Below are 17744 nucleotides of genomic sequence, written 5' to 3'. Positions count from 1 at the left end.
ATAGGAGATCTAAATCAACAGTTTATATAGGAGCAGGTCATATGGACAATCAGTCAGTGGGAGGAATTTAGATTAATTATAATGAAGTAAGCAGAAGGCCTAAATTCACTATGCTTTAGGCATTTAACTAAAAATTTGATGACAGAGCTGTGTAGTTCCCACATTGTAATACACTTTTCTGAAAAGTGCTAATTTGCAATAGCAACTAGCAATTATTAAAAGGTGGGTAAGTGTAGCAGCTTCTCCATACTACTCAGGTCTGACATAACAGTATGCTACAGGGATTATTATGACTTTAGGCCTGAAAGCAAGTAAGGGTATCGAATTCCACTTCAGCTTTTGCATGAACTGTTTCTCCTCAGCACACTCCATACTCTCTTTTCCAAGAAAGCCAAGAATTTGAGCCACAGATTCTTGTTATGTGAACTGCTAACCAAAAATAGAGAGGGGGCATGCCTTTAAACCCAAACCATCTCACATCAGAAACAGCAACCCAAGGAAAAACTCACTGAGCCCTATGACAGCAAGCAAACAATACAGGGTAAGGCCATGACTGAAGTAGGTCTTGTTTTTATTCAACAGATGCTTTCATGAAACATCTCTAAAAGAAAAAATTACAATATATTAAAAGAGACAAGACCTTTTCCTGTAATGTCTGTGGAATGGTGAGTTGTACTAAACCTGCCCAGTGTGCTGGTTGAGGCTTGGACCCCTCTTCAAGGGTCATGTACCTAACCACACTATAACCAAAAGCAAACCAGAATTCACCTTAGTGCCTGCGACACCGCCTCAGAACTGCATACCAAACCACGTGGATCCTTTGGGATGCTTCATTTTGTGCTTTCCTTTCTTTTTCCCCATTGACAAAGCAAGTACAAAAGCACTAGCTCTGTTAAGTCACGCAAAAAAACCCCATGAATGATGAAGAAGTGCTGAACTTTTACAGTGAAAGGGATAATGTAGGTATTTTAGAACGTCAGGACTCGGAAAATAGTTGAATTATTTGCTGCAGGTGTCTATATGCATTGGATCCCCTCAGACCACCAAGCAGTGCTTACCTCTCTCTGATTATAGGGGACTTGGCCTCTATATCTGTAGCCTCTCTATTGCACTTAAAATGAATAAAGCAACCAAAACCAGATCGTCCCATGAAGAAAAAGGCATATCAGCTGAGACAAAATAAATACAAACAGAGAAAAATATTTTTAATAAACTTTCCAAAAATTCAACTTACTTGGTAAGCCTTGCAATTTGCCATTTCAGTTTCATGTAAGCATCACAAGAAGCCAGCCATGTAACATCTGAAATTCTAGCACTGTCTGTGTCCTGTTTCCAGCAGCATGGCTTCAAGCAGTAGTTGGCTGCTGTTCTCAATGTAAGGCTGGTACAACCATGATGATAAATAGACCATCAGCAGATCTTGGTCAGCAGAATGTGCAATTTCTTGTACAATTGTTTGCTTGAGTTGTAGTTCCTTCTTGTACATTTCAGAAAGCTTCAGAGAAACCTCGTCTGAAATGAATTAAAAGTCAAGCACATTGACCAGAACATTTCAACAATTCTCTAAAAGTTAAATTATACTTGTAATATGTTGATCATCAAAAAAAATCCTATGTTTACATAAGCTGTTACCCATATCTAGACATCTTTGGTTTTACAGCATTCATAATGTTTGTACACTAGAATATAAAAAGTTAAACAATTTCCTCAGATTTTGGATATATTTTATACGCTTGTGATTTTGACATGAATTCTAGAATAAGCAGTGGTATTGATTCTCAGAACTCACTGTAAAACAAGCAATTATAGATATTCTTTCAAAACACTGAAATTTTATTTTCAAATTTGGCAATGCTATCTTGAAATACAAGTTTCACATTTCGGAGTCACTGTTGATTTTGCCTAATCTAAAGGATGTCCTCACATGTTGCCAAGCACTTTAGCAATGCATGATCTCCATTAAGTGACACCAACACCCTGGAGAAGACCGACAGGAGACCTCATCATGTTCTACAGCTTCCTCACAAGGGGAGAAGGAGGGGCAGGTGCCAAACTCTTCTCTTTAGTGACGAACGACAGAACCCAAGGGAATGGCAGGAAGATGTGCCAGAGGAGGTTTAGGTTGGACATGAGGAAATGGTTCTTCACCCAGAAGGTGCTGCAGCACTGGAACAGGCTCCCCAGGGAGGTGTCACAGCCCCAAGCCTGACAGTGTGCAAGAAGAGACTGGACAATACCCTCAGACACATGGTGTGAACTGTGGGGTTGTCATATGCAGAGACAGGAGTTGGACTCGATCCTTGTGGGTCCCTTCCAAATCAGGACATTCTAGATACATTATATGATTTATGAAACAGTGAAAAATAACAGTAAAACAACAGGCCAAAACTGAAGGGTATAATGTAAAATATAATATTGTTACTAGTTTTGTTAGTAATACTGGTAGGGGGGTTAAAATACATTTATGTAATAATCTTTACTTATCTGACTTTATAAAAATATAGCCACATAAATTATTTTTAAAGAGAGACTGATCTTGTGTGTCTAACCTCGCCTGAACTATCCCTACCTTCAGAAGGATGTAGTCTTTCATGGAGTTGAGATCGTTAAAGGATTCAGTCACAACGAGTGTTTTGACAGCAGTTGTCTTCATCATTCTTACCCTTTTAAGCTTGCAGAAACTAATACAAAAGATTCCTCCTAACTTTGTGGTAGCGAAGTAAGAAGCAGTGCTTCGCCAAAGTATGACTTTTGCTTCACGAAGGTGGCAGTTGATTTGCATGCAATCAGCCTTCTCTTGAATTCCGTTTTAAAACTGTGGCGCTATGAGCTGTGAGGCAGCACCTTTTTCCATCAAGTGAATGCTAAAGGGATTGATACTCGCAGTAGACAATAACTGAACATTTCTTTACTTGACTGACATTGAGATAATTGTATTTTTCTTTTGCTGCCAGAGAACTAACTGAGGCATAGCGTGTTCTTTGCATTCAAAGATTTCATTTCATTTCAGTGCCAAGTAACAAGGCAAGCCTGTTAAGCCTATGGCTTAACACCACCAGTTGCAAACATGTCTCTACAAAGGCTGTGGCTGTTCCAGCGTGGACACTGTAAGCTGCTGACAAGCTTGGTTTTATGCTGTAATTTTTGCATGTCAGACAACGCTTGGCAATTCATACAAGCAGTCAGCAGCAGCAACCTAAAGCCAAGTGGTACTTTCATGTGTTTATTGATTAGTTAATCATAAGGGAGACAGATACACACTCTCCCTCTCTAACACATCCAGATAAAAGGGTTTATTTTTCAGTCCTAAATTAGATGCCATCAACCATACAGCGCAATTAGCTAAGATAATCAATATTTTACTTACAGAAGTACGGTGTGGGCCATGTATGAAAGAAGGGCATTGTGCAGTTCCCAGCTCCACGGTGGTATGCTTCCAAGTCACAGATTCCTTTAGTAGTTGAAGTAAGCTTTTCCATTTTCATTTGTATTTTTGTCTGGAAATGATGAACATGTAATGTTAATGAACACAGGACATTAGGCTACTATAATCTTGAACATTTTCTTAGAACACACTATTTCTCGAGACTATTTCAGCTTAGTATTACTCACTTTTTTAACTCCAGGCAGGAATTAAAGCTGGAATTTATATATGAATTTAATATGACATACCCTAAAATTTTGAACACTGCAGATATGACTTACTGACTCTGATTTTGCATGATTCTTTTGTTTCCCCCATGTAGAGATATATTAAAGTGCGCTCTCATTTTTTCACCTCTCTCTGTATTTTCATTATAGCAATTTAGTAGTGGAGAAAAACATCAGGCTGTCTACAAACAAGGTGACACAAGCCCTGTAAACACATGCTTTCTTACATTACCATGTCAAGATGACTTAAATTTGATTTCAAAATATCAGCGGCAGGTGAGAAAAGCAGCTCAGGCTGTGACTGACAATATATCTGGGCTGATTTAGCAGCTTGCTTCGAAAAACAGGTCATTCCATCCACTTCCTTCATGTTGACCTGACTTTCTGTATTACTGATGGAGACTAATATTTACAACACAATGGAGTTTGCAGGCAGTATCTTTAATTCAAGAAGCTAAGCTACAGATATTTCTATAAACTCGTAAGGTGGTACAGACTCATAAGGAATAAAACATAAAATACATCTGTAGAAGCTATGTTTAGTATCCAATCTAACACTGGCTGCTTAGACTTCTGTTACGCAGGAGTAATAAAAACTTCCATCAACACACTTGGTAGTGTGAATACAAAACTACCTCAAGGAAAAAAAAATACTGTTACTTTTTCCCACAGAACAACATTTGAGGAAAATCCAGCTGCTTTCCTGTTTATTCTAAATACTGGACTGGTACCCTGTCTATATAAAAAAATAGATCTATCATCTTTTTAATGGGCCTCCACTTTGGCAGATGGCCGTAAAACTTATTTTTAATATGAATTTTAAATTGCAGTATCAGGCGAAAAAAAAAGTTTTCTGTCAGACTGACAGGTGACATTAATTCCTAGCAATGTATCCAGAAGAAAAGGTGGGTTACAGATAATTATCATACTCCACTCTCCAGAGAAGGCATTATGCACAGAAAATGCAGGCAGGCAGATTCAAAATATAACTCCATTCTGTCTGATCAAAGATAACTGCAAAGATATGATGGCAGGTAAAGCACTACTTCATGCTTTATTGTTTGTTTGTTTGTGTTTTGTTTGTTTGTTTTTTTTTCTAAATAGAATATTCAGGATGAGAAAACAGAAAACAGATGCAGTTTTAGAATGCATTTTGGTATGACGCGTTTTCATTTTCAGAAGATCATTTTATAATGGCAGGAGTAGAATTATAAGACGGCAGATGTAAACCTAACTTTGAAATTTACCAATCAAGCAAAATAATGGTGCACACTGGAAGCCAAAGAACAATGAATAAAAATCCCAAACTTCTGTTTACCACAATCACTTGAGGACATTTCCTTATGTCATACTTGGACACACTTGGAACTGATTCATATTGACTAAGACTGAAAAAATGAACATTACCATATGCTTTAAGGTCTCAAGTAACTCTGTGCAGCAGTTGTCCAGTTCCTCATTGTATTTTGGAGTTGGCTTTTCAGACTCTGTGGCACTGTTATCACATGCTATCTCCAGTTTATTGCCTTGAAATCTAAAACAGAAACATAAGGCAGGATAAACAACTGTATATAGGTTTACTTCAGCTGAGCAGGTTTAAAATCCATATGATCTGATCCTTTGAAATCTCTCACAAGCTGTTTGTAAGAATTCCTACCTAAAACCACTAGGAGACATAGCCAGCTGTGTGAGCAATTGGGGCTGGTACCACAATCTTCAGAGGAACAAAGAATTACTCTACCTTAGAGCACGTGCTTGAAAAAAACAGTGCAGCTATTAACATAACACCTCTCCCCATTTTACCTTGCCCCTGTGTTATAAGTTATTCTCTCAAAATGGTCATTTCCCTTCACAGAAAGGGTTGTCAGGCACTGGAACAGGCTGCCCAAGGAAGTGGTAGAGTCACCATCCCTGGATGTGTTTAAAAGACAGGCAGATGAGCTTCTTAGGGACAGGGTTTAGTGACAGTGTTACATTAACGGTTGGACTCAATGATTTTGAGGGTCTCTTCCACTCAAAATGATTCTATGACAAGGTGTGCCCAGCCTCCAGCTGCTCCAGCTAACAATCTGGTGCCTCAGCACAAGCTCACCTTCGTGCACAATTTAAGCTAAGACATTTCACTGTGAACCCAGAGCAGCCAATGTGCAGACACCTATCCTGTCTTGCTGACTTTCCCACAGAAGCTGTAAACATAGACATGGACTGCTAGAAAGTGAAACCAACATCTGACACTATTAGAGCAAAATATTCCTGAGCTTGTACCTGTCAGAACCCTGTCAGACAAACCCTGTTCAGCTGTCAGGACTCTGGAGAAGTTTCTTTTCAAAACCTTGATAATTACAGAATTTTCTTTACAGCATGAAGATACCAGCTCTACCAAAGTGTGGTGGGGTTTGTTTTGTTTTGCTTTATAAATCATCACTGTTCTAACTTTTTGGTCTATATACATCACTGATTCTTTGTTAAAATCTGCTGAGCTTTTGATGTGAGTGAAATTTGGTAATACTGGCCTCAGTGTAAATATGCAAGAGAGTCAGCAAAGTCACACGAGCTGAGAACTATAGGATTAGATTCTAACTTTTTACATTACAGAAGAATCTTAAATATCTGTTATGCTTGACTATGTATAATAGACATCCGCTTCTTGCAAATATCATTACTTTATGAGATTATTTTAAGCTTTGAGACATCTATTATGTGAATGTAAAACGTTTATGCAACCACAAAGCACAACTGCTGAGTTTGATCTAAGAGCTAGCTTATCCACTCCGACTCGTTCTTTCCCTCACCTCCAAAAAGAACTTTCTAGTGAGGAAAACAGATTAATTTCTCAATAAAGGCAATCTTTATGCTGTCTTTACTCATATGCGCTATTAGCATACTTACTGCTCACTGATCTTCATGTTGACTATTTTATTTGCTGTAGTAAATCCATTATCATTCAGTCTCTCCCATTTCATCATTAAATTATGCCAGTCTGCTGCATTATCTTTAATTTTTCTTGCACTGACAGATAAAACAGGTCTTTTTGGAGTACCATCAGCAGGACTTTTTGCTGTATGAGAAAATAAAGAAATTCAAGCCATTTAAAGCATACAGAAACAAATCGGTGCGCTGTCCAGCAGCTGTTTGCATGAATGAATACCTTGCTTTATTGCTGAATATTGATCAAAGTAAAATGGAATTTACATTAACTGTCTTCAGATGAGGAATAGGATTTCATGCCTATCAGATTTGTTACAATTTACAAGAAAATCGTGTTATTAAAAAAAAAATGCAAGCATGTTCTGAGATGCGATATTGTAACCTGGACAGCGGTGGTTTTCATAGAATCACAGAGTGTCCTGAGTTGGAAGGGACCCACAAGGATCATCGAGTCCAGCTCCTGTCCCTGCATATGACAACCCCACAGTTCACACCGTGTGTCTGAGGATGTTGTTCAGTCTCTTCTTGAACACTGTCAGGCTTGGGGCTGTGACACCTCCCTGGGGAGCCTGTTCCAGCGCTCCAGCACCCTCTGGGTGAAGAACCTTTTCCTAACGTTCAACCTGAACTTCCCCTGGCACATCTTCCTGCCATTCCCTTGGTCACTAAAGAGAAGAGCTTGGCACCTGCCCACCTCCTCCTCCCCTTGTGAGGAAGCTGTAGCTGCCATGAGGTCTCACCTCAGTCTCCTCCAGGCTGAACAAACCAAGTGACTTTAGCTGCTCCTCATTACGGGTTCCCCTCCAAACCCTTCACCAACTTCGTAGCCTCTTCTGGACACTGTGTTCCCAGTACTGGCCAATCTATTACAACACTCTTTCTGCCAATGTATGATAGTGAAATGCTAATGCAGCACATGATGGTAAGGAATCACGGCCATGGCTACTGCATGCGTGTGGTGCTCACACCACGAATTGATGTCTTGAGGCGTTTGCGAGGAACCCGGCCTCTCCTCAAGGCGGCGGGTGCTTTACCACCGACCGTAATTTCACGATGTGTCATTAGAGGAGCACACAGCAACGGGAACTCGCTACAGACGGCTCTGCTCACACCCAGCTCCTCCTCAGGGCGGCTGCCAGCAGCCGCTCCCGCCCAGGCCCGCACAGCTCCGGCCCGGCTTCGGGCCGAGGAACGGCACCCGCCGCTCTTTTTATTCACAGAGACGCTTCAAACGTGGTCACGAACGCGAAGCCCACACGCATGGCGAGACACGGGATTACTCGCTCCTCCCGGGGCACCTTCCCCACCGACACCCACGCGTGAGCGAAACACGCCGGCGGCACGTCCGGGCAGAACAGACAGTGGTGCTGTATTTATTTAGGACGCGCCAAGGCCTCTGCTGCCCCCAGCCCAGGCCCCCCTGCGCCCCGCTCCCACCCGGGGAGCAGCCGGCCCCGCAGCCCGCACCGCCCCCGCTCACTCGCTCGCTCGCTCACCGGCCATGGCGCCCCGCGGAAGTGCGCTCACGTCCGGCCCCGCCCAGGCCCGGCCCCGCCGAGCGGCGCAGGCAGCCGGGGCCGCCGCCGCTGCCTCGGGGCCTGAGCGACGCGGCGCTCTCTCCCTCAACCTCCCGCCGGCGGCTCCGGCTGCCCCGCGCTCCCGAGGAGGTGAGTGGAGCCGCGTCTCCGCGGAGCCGGCTGCGAGCCGCCTGAGGGGTTGCCCCGGCTGTCGCTTCCCTTCCCCGGCCGCCGCAAGCCAGGCCTGCCGCTGCCGCCTGTTGCGGCCGGCAGGAGCGGGCGAGCCCGGCGCGGCGGAGGGAGCGGGCCGGCTGTGCCGCCCGTGTCCCGGAGGTTCGCCTGGCGGGAGGGAGCGCTGTGGCCTCGGAGGGGGCGAGGCGCCCGCAGAGCGACTGGAGGGGCTTCGCCGCCCCCGCCCCGGCGCGGCTCTGGGCGATAAATCCCGCCTAAGCTGAGGTAAAGCCGGCGGGCGAGGCGGCGTTGCCAGCTGTTCGTCCGTGGCCCGCGGCTGTGTGCTGCCTCCCCCGCCAGGAGCTGCAGCCCCTCAAGTGCTGGAAAGCAGAAGGAATGGCGTGAAACATCTGCTAGGATGTAGAAGTACATTTAAGGGAGATTTCCTAGAGAAACCGGGTGTCCCAAGAGCATCAGAAGGGCAGGTTTCTGCTGCCCCCCCGGATGCACCTGCGTGCGCGGTGACCCCAGGTGCACCTTCTGTCCTTTCTGGCCCTGCCACCGAGGGTGGGTTGGTTGGTTGTTATTCTAGTTTTCTTTCAAAAGAAACTCTTTCGAGGCAAAAATGCAACATCTCAAGAGCTGTGTGGAGCAACAAGGCGTGTTAATTGGGTAATTGCAGCCTGCGCGCTGGCCGGTCCTCTGCCCACAGACGGGGTACGCAGAAGCAGAGCTCACCGGGGTGGGTGGGAGTTTGTGTTGTCCCCTCTGCCTGGCAGCTGGGAAGAGCTCTGGGAATGTGGCAGCTGGGTAGCCTGCTCCTTGAGCTACAAATGTGAGAAGTATTAGAAAATAAAACCGCTTTTCTTTTTAGTTGGCAAGATCTAGCTGAGAACAGAGACTGTTGTGTTTAGCTGTAGTCACATATATGAGTTTGTCCATATTCCGAAGAGCTTAAATTTTAGTTTTTATGCCGAAGAATAAAAACAAAAGAAACCCCAAAGTTGTTGTTACTCTTCTACAGGCAGGGCATGGGCGCAGAGAAATGCTGTGATGGCTTTAGCCTCCTGCGGTCGGTCTGTGGCATACCCTGGCACTGAACCTTTAACCGCTGCCTATCTGTTTAGCCATGGGATTAACTCTGGCTTTAGTTGCCTCTGTTAGGCAGTGTTGAGCCTTATTCCTGTTTCTGAGACCAGTGAAAAATTTTTAAAGAGTTTGTTTTTCAAAACATGGCCTTGAATGTAATATTTAAAAGCTTGTTGTGAACTTTGCGAGTTGAGATGGAAGGACTCCTTTGTCTGGTCGTTGTTTTTGATGTGGAATAGATGGTATTTTTTTCTACTTTATCTCTGCTGCAGAACAGCTGCTTAGCAGAAGCTGATTTGCCCTCTACAGCTTTTAAAGTACTTTAGAGTGACTGTGGCTGACACAGTGAATGTGTGCGTCCAATTCCCAATCTGAGAAAACAGATTATATCCACTGTTTGCCTTTCATTAATGAAGTAGGAAAACCAGAGAACATATAATCCTAAAACTGTTAGTAAAGAGACTACATGTGATACACAACTGTGATTAGGGGGATGTTGAAGACTTTAGGCTATAAAGCAGAGAATTGTGGTGTTTGTGCAGAGTTTTTGAGAATACAGGCCACATAGCAATTCTCCAGTCCTGTATACTTGTATATATTTGTTTCATGCAGATAAAATTGCTTAATTAGCAGTATTTTTAGTAAAGTTATGATTTGAGCTTTCAGTTACGTTTTCACACAAGCTGTGCAAGTGTTTTGTTAGTCTGTAGACTACTCAAGATGAAAGTCATTTGTGTATGATGGCAAGAAATTATAGCTTATTAATACATTTTTTGATTGTAACCTGACAGTGGGTTTTTAAAATTTAACTTAGTATGTGACAAGAAATAATTCCTCCCAGTGTTTTCTGAGGGGTGGAAAAAAACCCTGTCAAACTCCTAATTTTTTTTACCCTCTTTATAAATGAAGTATAAACTTAAAAAACATGCATCAGGTTGCAGATAGGGTGGCTGTAGAGGAAAGAGTGCTAGTCTTTTTCTGGATAATAGAAATTTCCATAATTCCATAGTTTGTAATGAATTATTACGTTTTTAACAGTTGAGCTGGAAGGATAAGTGATGGAAACTAAGAGAGAGAATGAAATTTAAGGACTTCCTTTGGCAACTGGGGAATGTGATCTGGTTCCAGCTATGAGAGCAGCATGGGATGATGACAGATGTGAATTGTAGGAGTGACAAAGGCAACTTAAAAACCTAAATATGTTACATTCATGAGGCAGTAGCTGGAGAGTGGCAGAAGTTGAGATTAGACAGAGGAAGATTTGTACGTGTGAGACTCAGGACAAAAACTGAATTTTATTAGAAAAAAGAAAGGGAAAAAAAGACCAGCAGCTAGTAAAATCACTAAACTGGTGAAACAGCATGTTTAGAACAGCGAATAAGAGACTTTAGCAGCGGGTTCTCCATATATGTAGTTGACTGTAGATAGAAAGTAGTAAATGTTGAAGGGAAGAGCATGATGCCTAAAATACAGGATAGGAAATAGATGGTGTGTGAAAGTATTGTAAAAGAGTGGTGATGCACTGAGGTTATCTGTGAACACAACTCTGAAAGGAAAACTTCATTCAAAATTAGTGTGGGTACATTAATCAGCTAATCCTTGTGATATTTTATGGAATGGGTGTCAGGTAGTAAACACTGGAGGAGGGTGGAATTAATATCGTAAGTTCTAGCAAGCAGTAACATTTATCATAATTAAGCACATGTAATAACTGCTGCTAGCTTATTTACTGACAGGTTTTGTAGCACAAGTAAAATATGGGTCCAGTAACCAATCTTTATTCCTGTGGTCTTGTCTAACATGGACTTGAATGGGTAATGCCATGCAAGTAATCCCATTGGATTTAGTGGAATTGTGTGTTGACAGCGACTGTTGCAGGGCCCAAAGCCAGTGTGCTGAATCGTCTTGCACAATAACTGAAATAGTTAGAGAATTGGGACATCAGAGCTTTTCACAGTAATGGAGATATTAAACTAGAGCAGTTACTTTTTTTTTTCTAATTTAGTTGGTATACACTCTAAGCAGTGTGTGAAGCTGCCAAACAAATGCCGTTTTCCATCCTTATAGAAATAAAAGCTAGGCACAATAGGACATATCACACAAATTGCAGTAGGAATATTTTAAAGAATAATTGTGAACATTTAGCAGTGTTTCTTACTTCAGTTGGCATATTTCTGTTTCTTATTTCTCTAAGGAAGTGATAACTCTGCTGGTGCTTAAGAAAATCTTCAATGTTACAGGCTTAAAGAACCATAGAAAGTTTTCTTCTTTTCAGAAACCAAAATCCGTGTCTTGGAAAACTGCAGGTATTTTTGGCAGATTCTAAACTATTCTGTTAATCAGACTTGCTCATGGCAAAATAAGATTCAAGAAGTGAAGGTTTCTTTCCTTTTCTGTGTTCTGAGATCATCCATGAGGAGCATAACTACTGCTGAAAAATGTTGTTGCCAGGGCTGTCATCCCACAATGAGAAAAATTACTGCGTTTAATTAAATTTTAAAAATATTTTTACGTACGTCATGGTCATAGGAGCTTTTTCTGAAGATCCCGGTGCATTTTTACTATGGTGAGATCTGACTAGATTTGTCTTCTTGAAGAAGGCAAACAGAGTGTTTGTTTCCATTATTCTTGGAAAAGTACCAAAATTATCCCCTAAGTATATTTACAGTTTTACAAAGCACGAAGTTATTTGCTTAACTGCAAAGGGAAACATGGGCATATGGTACTCTTCTCTGTTTGCTTCTTATCTTTCTAAATTCAGTTGCTACATGGATATTTTCCCATGTCTGTCAAAATAGGATTTCTTTACTTTTTGTATTGCCCCTTTCTCCCCACAGTATTATCATTTTTTGGTTGTTATTTGATTATATAGCAGATGTAGTTATAACTAAGTTGTTTCTCAACCATGTTTTGCTTGGGATGTGGGGCGCTAAGGAGTCAAGCATAAATACTAGTTTGACACTTTGATCTTAAAGCCCTGTCTAACACAGTGAATATTCTGTGCTCTCAGCACTGGGAGGGCTGAAGGTGGATTTTGCAGATAGATGATGAAATATACTGCATGGACTGTTCGGCATCTGAGCTCTTGTGATTCTTTCACTAGCTAGATGAGAAATACTGCATTTGAACTCAACTTTGACGAGCTCACAGCTGCAAGAAAAAGTGGTTACACCATATTTAGTCGTTATCATACATCCTTAGATATTGTTTGAACCTAATAAGCTTAGTCTTAAGAAAAAGGCTCTTCTAAGAATAACTTGCATTCACTAGAAGAGTTTAACTTGCTTTTTCTTTATACAAAACAAAACCTGAGAATTTCTGCATCCTTAATTGCTAAATGATGGCTTTCTTGTAACCATTTACTCTTTTCAAAGAAATTAATGGCTTGTCTTTTGCTTCTGTCTTTCAGATTTCCTTATGTGGCCAAGTAGATGTGTTTATTTCCACCTTAAAGTTGCTGATGCCAATGCTTGCTATGGCATCTGTGGCTTCACCGGTTATATTTAAGGAGTTTTGTCCTTTGTATTATCTTCTCAATGCCATTCCTACAAAGGTCCAAAAAGGCTTTCGCTCAATTGTGGTTTACCTCACAGCACTCGATACCAATGGAGACTACATTGCTGTGGGGAGCAGCATTGGAATGCTTTATCTCTACTGCAGACATCTAAACCAAATGAAAAAATACAATTTTGAGGTAAATACTAACTTTTACTCATCTCTTCTAATGAAGTTGAGCTGCTCAGAATTGAGGTGCCGTTTGTCGCTCATTAACTTTGCAAATTTGTGTATGGTTTGTTTCAACAGGGGAAGTGCGAATCTATTACTTTTGTAAAGCTGTTGAGCTGTTTCGATGATCTGGTTGCTGTTGGTACAGCCTCAGGTCGGGTTGCAGTTTTTCAGCTTGTGTCTTCATTACCTGGAAGAAACAAACAGGTAAATCTTTGCATTTGGCGAGACAACTTTGAGGTTTAGTATGGCGAATCCTAGTAGAATGTTACCATGATTCTTCATAATAGTGAAAAAACTGAGAATTTTGCCTGATGAAGTATCTGTGAATATGTTTTAGGCTTCATATGTTAAGCATATAAAAGCAATGATCTTAAATCAAGATTTTCATTAAAAAGATACATTTAATCAAAAATGCTTTTGATAAATTCATCCTTTGTAAAAAATGGCTGAGCTATTTGGTGGTGGGTTTTTTGACTCCACTTTATCAGTCAGTCACTGAATAGGCTTTGTGTCTCTATTTTTCTCTTCCCCTTCTTGTAACACTTTGGTATCGTTTCACAGCTTCGGAGATTTGACGTTGCTGGTATCCACAAAAGTAGCATCACAGCTTTAGCTTGGAGTCCCAATGGAATGAAATTGTTCTCTGGAGATGACAAAGGGAAGATTGTGTACTCTGCCCTAGACCTAGACCAGGTGATCATTTATTACAGAAACCTTAATTCTCATTTACGGTTTTCTGAAAGCATGCTTGTGTGTTTAAATATTTAGCAGTTAGTGAATTGCTTAGTATCAGGTATTTAGTTGGACTGTTTTGTTGGTATGTGTACACTTGGCCAGGTGTGCACATACCCAGCAAGACAACCATTAGATAACCTTCACCACTGCCTTTTTTTTTTTTTTTTTACTTATAATTTTTTTAAAAAGGTGAGTAGTGATCCTTCCTGTGTTACCATGTTTCCATCTGAAATAACTGTCTACGTCTCCATTCAGATCTCAGCCAGTAATTTCTCCTTGAATGGTGCGACGACGCTGATTCACTGTATTGATTAAGTACTTTTTCCAGAATTGTTCAGCATCTTAATATAGAGTACAGAAGGAAAATAACACTTGGCCTCTACTGGGTGACTCTGGCATGTTGCCTGTAAATGGAATTTTTCAGATGGTTTGTTAACTAAAACAGAGCTGAGACATGAACAAAATAAATGCTAACTTAAATTTATATATGGGAGAAAAGTTTAAACAATGGCCTCCCGATTTACCCATGACTGTCCCTCATTTGATTTGACAAAGTTTAATGTCTCTGAGTGCAACAGTTGTCTTGGCATTATGTGACCTGGCAGTGGAGAAAAAGGAAGAAAGTGGTTTGTGGGGCTTCTGTTGACTTTGAGTGAAATATGCTGGTTAATATTCAGAGAGAAATCAAATGGCATTGTGTGCCACTGTGGTACAAGCAATCTAACTCCCTTCTTGTCTGCATAAAGAAACACCACATTCATCAAGTATACTTTGTGCAGCAGTAGTTCAAAAGCTTTTGTTTGTTATTTTTTTCAGGCATATTAATTTATTTGAAATGTTAGTTGTTACTTTATATTTTTGGAAAGGTTAACTCTTGTTAATTGCCTGTATCTTTAATAGGGTATTTGCAACTCCAGCCTTGTGTTGGAAGAGCCATCATCGATTGTCCAGCTGGATTACAACCAGAAAGTGCTCCTCGTCTCTACTTTACAACGGACTATACTTTTTTACACAGAAGAGAAATCTGTCAAGCAAGTTGGAACACAGCCCAGAAAAAAGTAACCCTCATAAAATCTTGATACAGGCCCATCTGTTAATACTAGCTTTTCAGAGTGGATTACAGAAAGAGTGATCTAAGCACTGAAACTGATACACCACAGCAGTCCGCTCACAAAAAGTTAGTTACAGTAGGTGTGTGCTCAAACAGGAAATGACAATTCTACCTACTTAGAAAGTGCATAGTTGCAGATATATTAGTCATATTTTCAGGGCACTATTATGCAAAAATAGTTAAGATTTTTTCTCATTTAAACTGAAATCACTGGGCAAACTTCCTCTGCAGTCCCTCTTGGTTTACTGTGACTTGGTGTGAGCAAGCATTGTTGTCAGGCCCATCCAATGGGTGATGTAATGTCTAATGCAAAAAGCAAGTCAGCATCCCAGTTTTTCTTATATGCTGAAGTGAATTCAAAGGGAAAGGTATAGCAAGCACTGAAAGTTAATATGAAAGCTAGGAGCTTCTTGTATGACCTGGCATCTTCCATTGTGTAATCCCTTTTGGATATGAAGGAGGGCACCCACTCGTAGAACAGCATGACTGGCTATATCTGGAAGTGCAGGAAATGGACTCTTGAAAGAAGCGTTTTAGTGTTTGTTTCAGGGATATGAATACTAAGAGCAATACCCAGGACCATGTTATGTACAAAGGGTGTTTTTGTGTGATAGTATTTTTATGTGTGAGAGAAGAAAATTTTAACAGTTCAGGTAGTTCCTTCCTTCTTGCAACTACAGGTTGTCAGTTTCTGAGCATTTGTAGTGTTTTGCTTTTTTTTTTTTTTTTCTTAATTCTGGGAGAAGGATGGCTGCATAGTTGGGATCTTTCTGAGATGAGCAAAGAGACTGTTAAGCCTACGAAGCTTTTTAGGAGGAGTCATTTAACGTGCCTGACAGACTTAGTGTCTGACATCTAAAGCTGAGGGAAAACTGGCTGTTTGGAAGCACTGTTCTTGTCTTACTGTAACCAAATTTGTACTTCAGACATTTGACTGAATACTTTAATCAAAGAACAAAACATTTGATAACTTGCAGTTGTAAATTTGTGCCATTAGTTTTTAAAAAAGTTTATAAGTTGAGTATATAGCCTTCTAAATAAATTCTTCGTTTGTGTTTCAGCACTGGCAAATTTGGAGCATGTTTTATACCTGGCCTATGTAAACAGAGTGACCTGACACTATTTGCTGCAAGACCTGGGCTTCGTCTCTGGAAGTCTGATGTTCACGGGACTGTTCAGGCCACTTTCATATTGAAAGATGTATTTGCTGGAGGAATAAAAGCTTTTGAACTATATCCTCGTTTGGAACCACCTGACAGAGGAAGTTACAGCTCCCCAGAGAAACACCTTGGGCTTGTTTCGTGCTTTTTCCGGGAAGGATGGGTGCTGACCTGGAATGAGTACAGCATCTACTTACTAGACACTGTGAACCAGGTAAATAAATCTTTTGGGTGTATGTTTTGTTTCTTACTCATTTTCATTCATCCTGTACCACGAGACTCTTTGGATTATCTGTTACATGTTTATGATTTAAATCCATATTTAAACCTAAGAAGGAAGACTTTGTTCTCTCCCTCTTCAAGTTGTTGCTGCAATGATATACTCAGAGACAAACTTGCTATATTATATATGAAAATTAAATACATTTAAAGCTTTCAGTCCAGGTGTTAGCATCATAGCCAATTTTGATATTTAGCAAAGCAAATATAAATCTAAAATCTAGTAATTAATGTAAAAATAGGGTTTAGGCATATAAGTTGTGCCTGGAACTATTTATTCTTTCCCTTCTACTACTGTTGATGTCTGCAAAAAAAACAAACAAGTATTTTTTATTGGTATACAGAGAGATGTAGACTATTTTGTTTTTTTAAAAGTGCATATGAAAGCGAATACAAGCTAGCATCTTTAAATTTGTCCTGTGGCTCTTCTCTGCCACCAAATTTTATATTGTTTAAGTAGCTGGTTGCTGCCCGTTTGGACAGAGAAAATGGATAGACCTGTGGAATTAAAATTAGTATAAAATGAGCTACATCATGATTAAAGAGTGCTGTCCTGCTTCTTTTGTTCTGTTTTCTTTTTTTTATAAGATAAAATCTTTATTCTGTAAGTACCTATGTTGATTGAATTTCAGCAAATACTTTTGTTAAGAACACTGTCTTCTCCAAACAGCATGTTAATCTGATACCAATAATTTCTTTCTATGTTGACTCTTTTATAGGCTTTGATTGGTGGCTTGGAAGGATATGGTGACATCGTGTCTGTGTCCTGTACCAACAATGAGATTTTTCTCTTAAAGGGGGATAGAGACATAATAAGAATTTCAAGTAGACCCGAAGGACTGTCATCAATAGGTTTGTATAGATCAGCAAACTTTAGGATGTGCCTCATGGAACATGGTGCCTATTGTATCTTTTTTAATATTAAAAAAGACCTCTATAAAACAAACCAAAACCTCACATAAAAACCTTCAGATCATTGCAAAGCCTACCACGTTTTTTAGAGTTGCTCATCTGTTTCTGCAGATTGTATTTAGAAATCTGATTTATCTGCTCATCTGAGCAAATTTTTGGCTGCAATAAGAATGGGACCATAAAGAAATTAATTATGGTTCCCTTTTTTTGAGAGTGGAACGGCACTATCCTAGCCAGGCATCTGTGCATTTGGGACCTTATTCTAAACCGTGATGCTGAAGCAATCTGGATCCTGATCATGGTTATCTCTTTACTTATCAATCTCAATTGTCTGGGTTGGAGATACTTGAATAAGTTGATTCTGCGCCACCTGTCACCACCCACATTCCAGAGGAAATCTCAGGCTTCCCCGCAATGAAAAAGAGGAAACTTGCAAAACATCTGAAGAATAGTCACTAAAAT

At 40.5% G+C, this 17744-nt stretch overlaps 2 protein-coding genes across 9 annotated transcripts in view; one reads left to right on the top strand and one right to left on the bottom strand.

Annotated features, from left to right (window-relative positions):
- Positions 1–1186: 1186 nt before the first annotated feature.
- Positions 1187–8196, bottom strand: CINP (cyclin dependent kinase 2 interacting protein). 2 transcript variants are annotated; one of them, XM_082057988.1, is made up of 5 exons: positions 8076–8196; positions 6541–6709; positions 5059–5185; positions 3368–3497; positions 1187–1512 (listed from the first exon to the last, which is right to left on the bottom strand). In XM_082057988.1, exons 1-5 carry the CDS (start codon positions 8080–8082, stop codon positions 1310–1312), a joined length of 636 nt encoding a protein of 211 aa, XP_081914114.1. In that variant the 5' UTR covers positions 8083–8196; the 3' UTR covers positions 1187–1309. The 2 variants fall into 2 exon arrangements, with proteins under 2 accessions (XP_081914114.1, XP_081914115.1); XM_082057989.1 differs by lacking the exon at positions 8076–8196 and adding an exon at positions 7320–7472.
- Positions 8114–17744, top strand: part of TECPR2 (tectonin beta-propeller repeat containing 2) — a 45102-nt gene continuing 35471 nt past the window's right edge. For 4 of the 7 annotated variants that reach the window (XM_082057983.1, XM_082057987.1, XM_082057984.1 and 1 more), the window contains exons 1-7: positions 8138–8246; positions 12766–13050; positions 13161–13289; positions 13647–13778; positions 14721–14878; positions 15993–16305; positions 17090–17222. In XM_082057983.1, coding sequence (XP_081914109.1) covers positions 12817–13050; positions 13161–13289; positions 13647–13778; positions 14721–14878; positions 15993–16305; positions 17090–17222 — 1099 coding nt within the window. In that variant the 5' untranslated portion in view covers positions 8138–8246; positions 12766–12816. Of the gene's footprint in view, positions 8247–8733; positions 8835–11550; positions 11663–12765; positions 13051–13160; positions 13290–13646; positions 13779–14720; positions 14879–15992; positions 16306–17089; positions 17223–17744 lie in introns of those variants that run through there. The other 3 variants (XM_082057981.1, XM_082057986.1, XM_082057982.1) reach the window with 3 other exon arrangements.

The sequence above is a fragment of the Streptopelia decaocto genome (assembly GCF_964273445.1).
Source record: "Streptopelia decaocto genome assembly, chromosome: 7".
Taxonomy (NCBI): domain Eukaryota; kingdom Metazoa; phylum Chordata; class Aves; order Columbiformes; family Columbidae; genus Streptopelia; species Streptopelia decaocto.
Note: the sequence above shows the minus strand (reverse complement) of the source record. Positions and strands in the feature narration are given on the sequence as shown.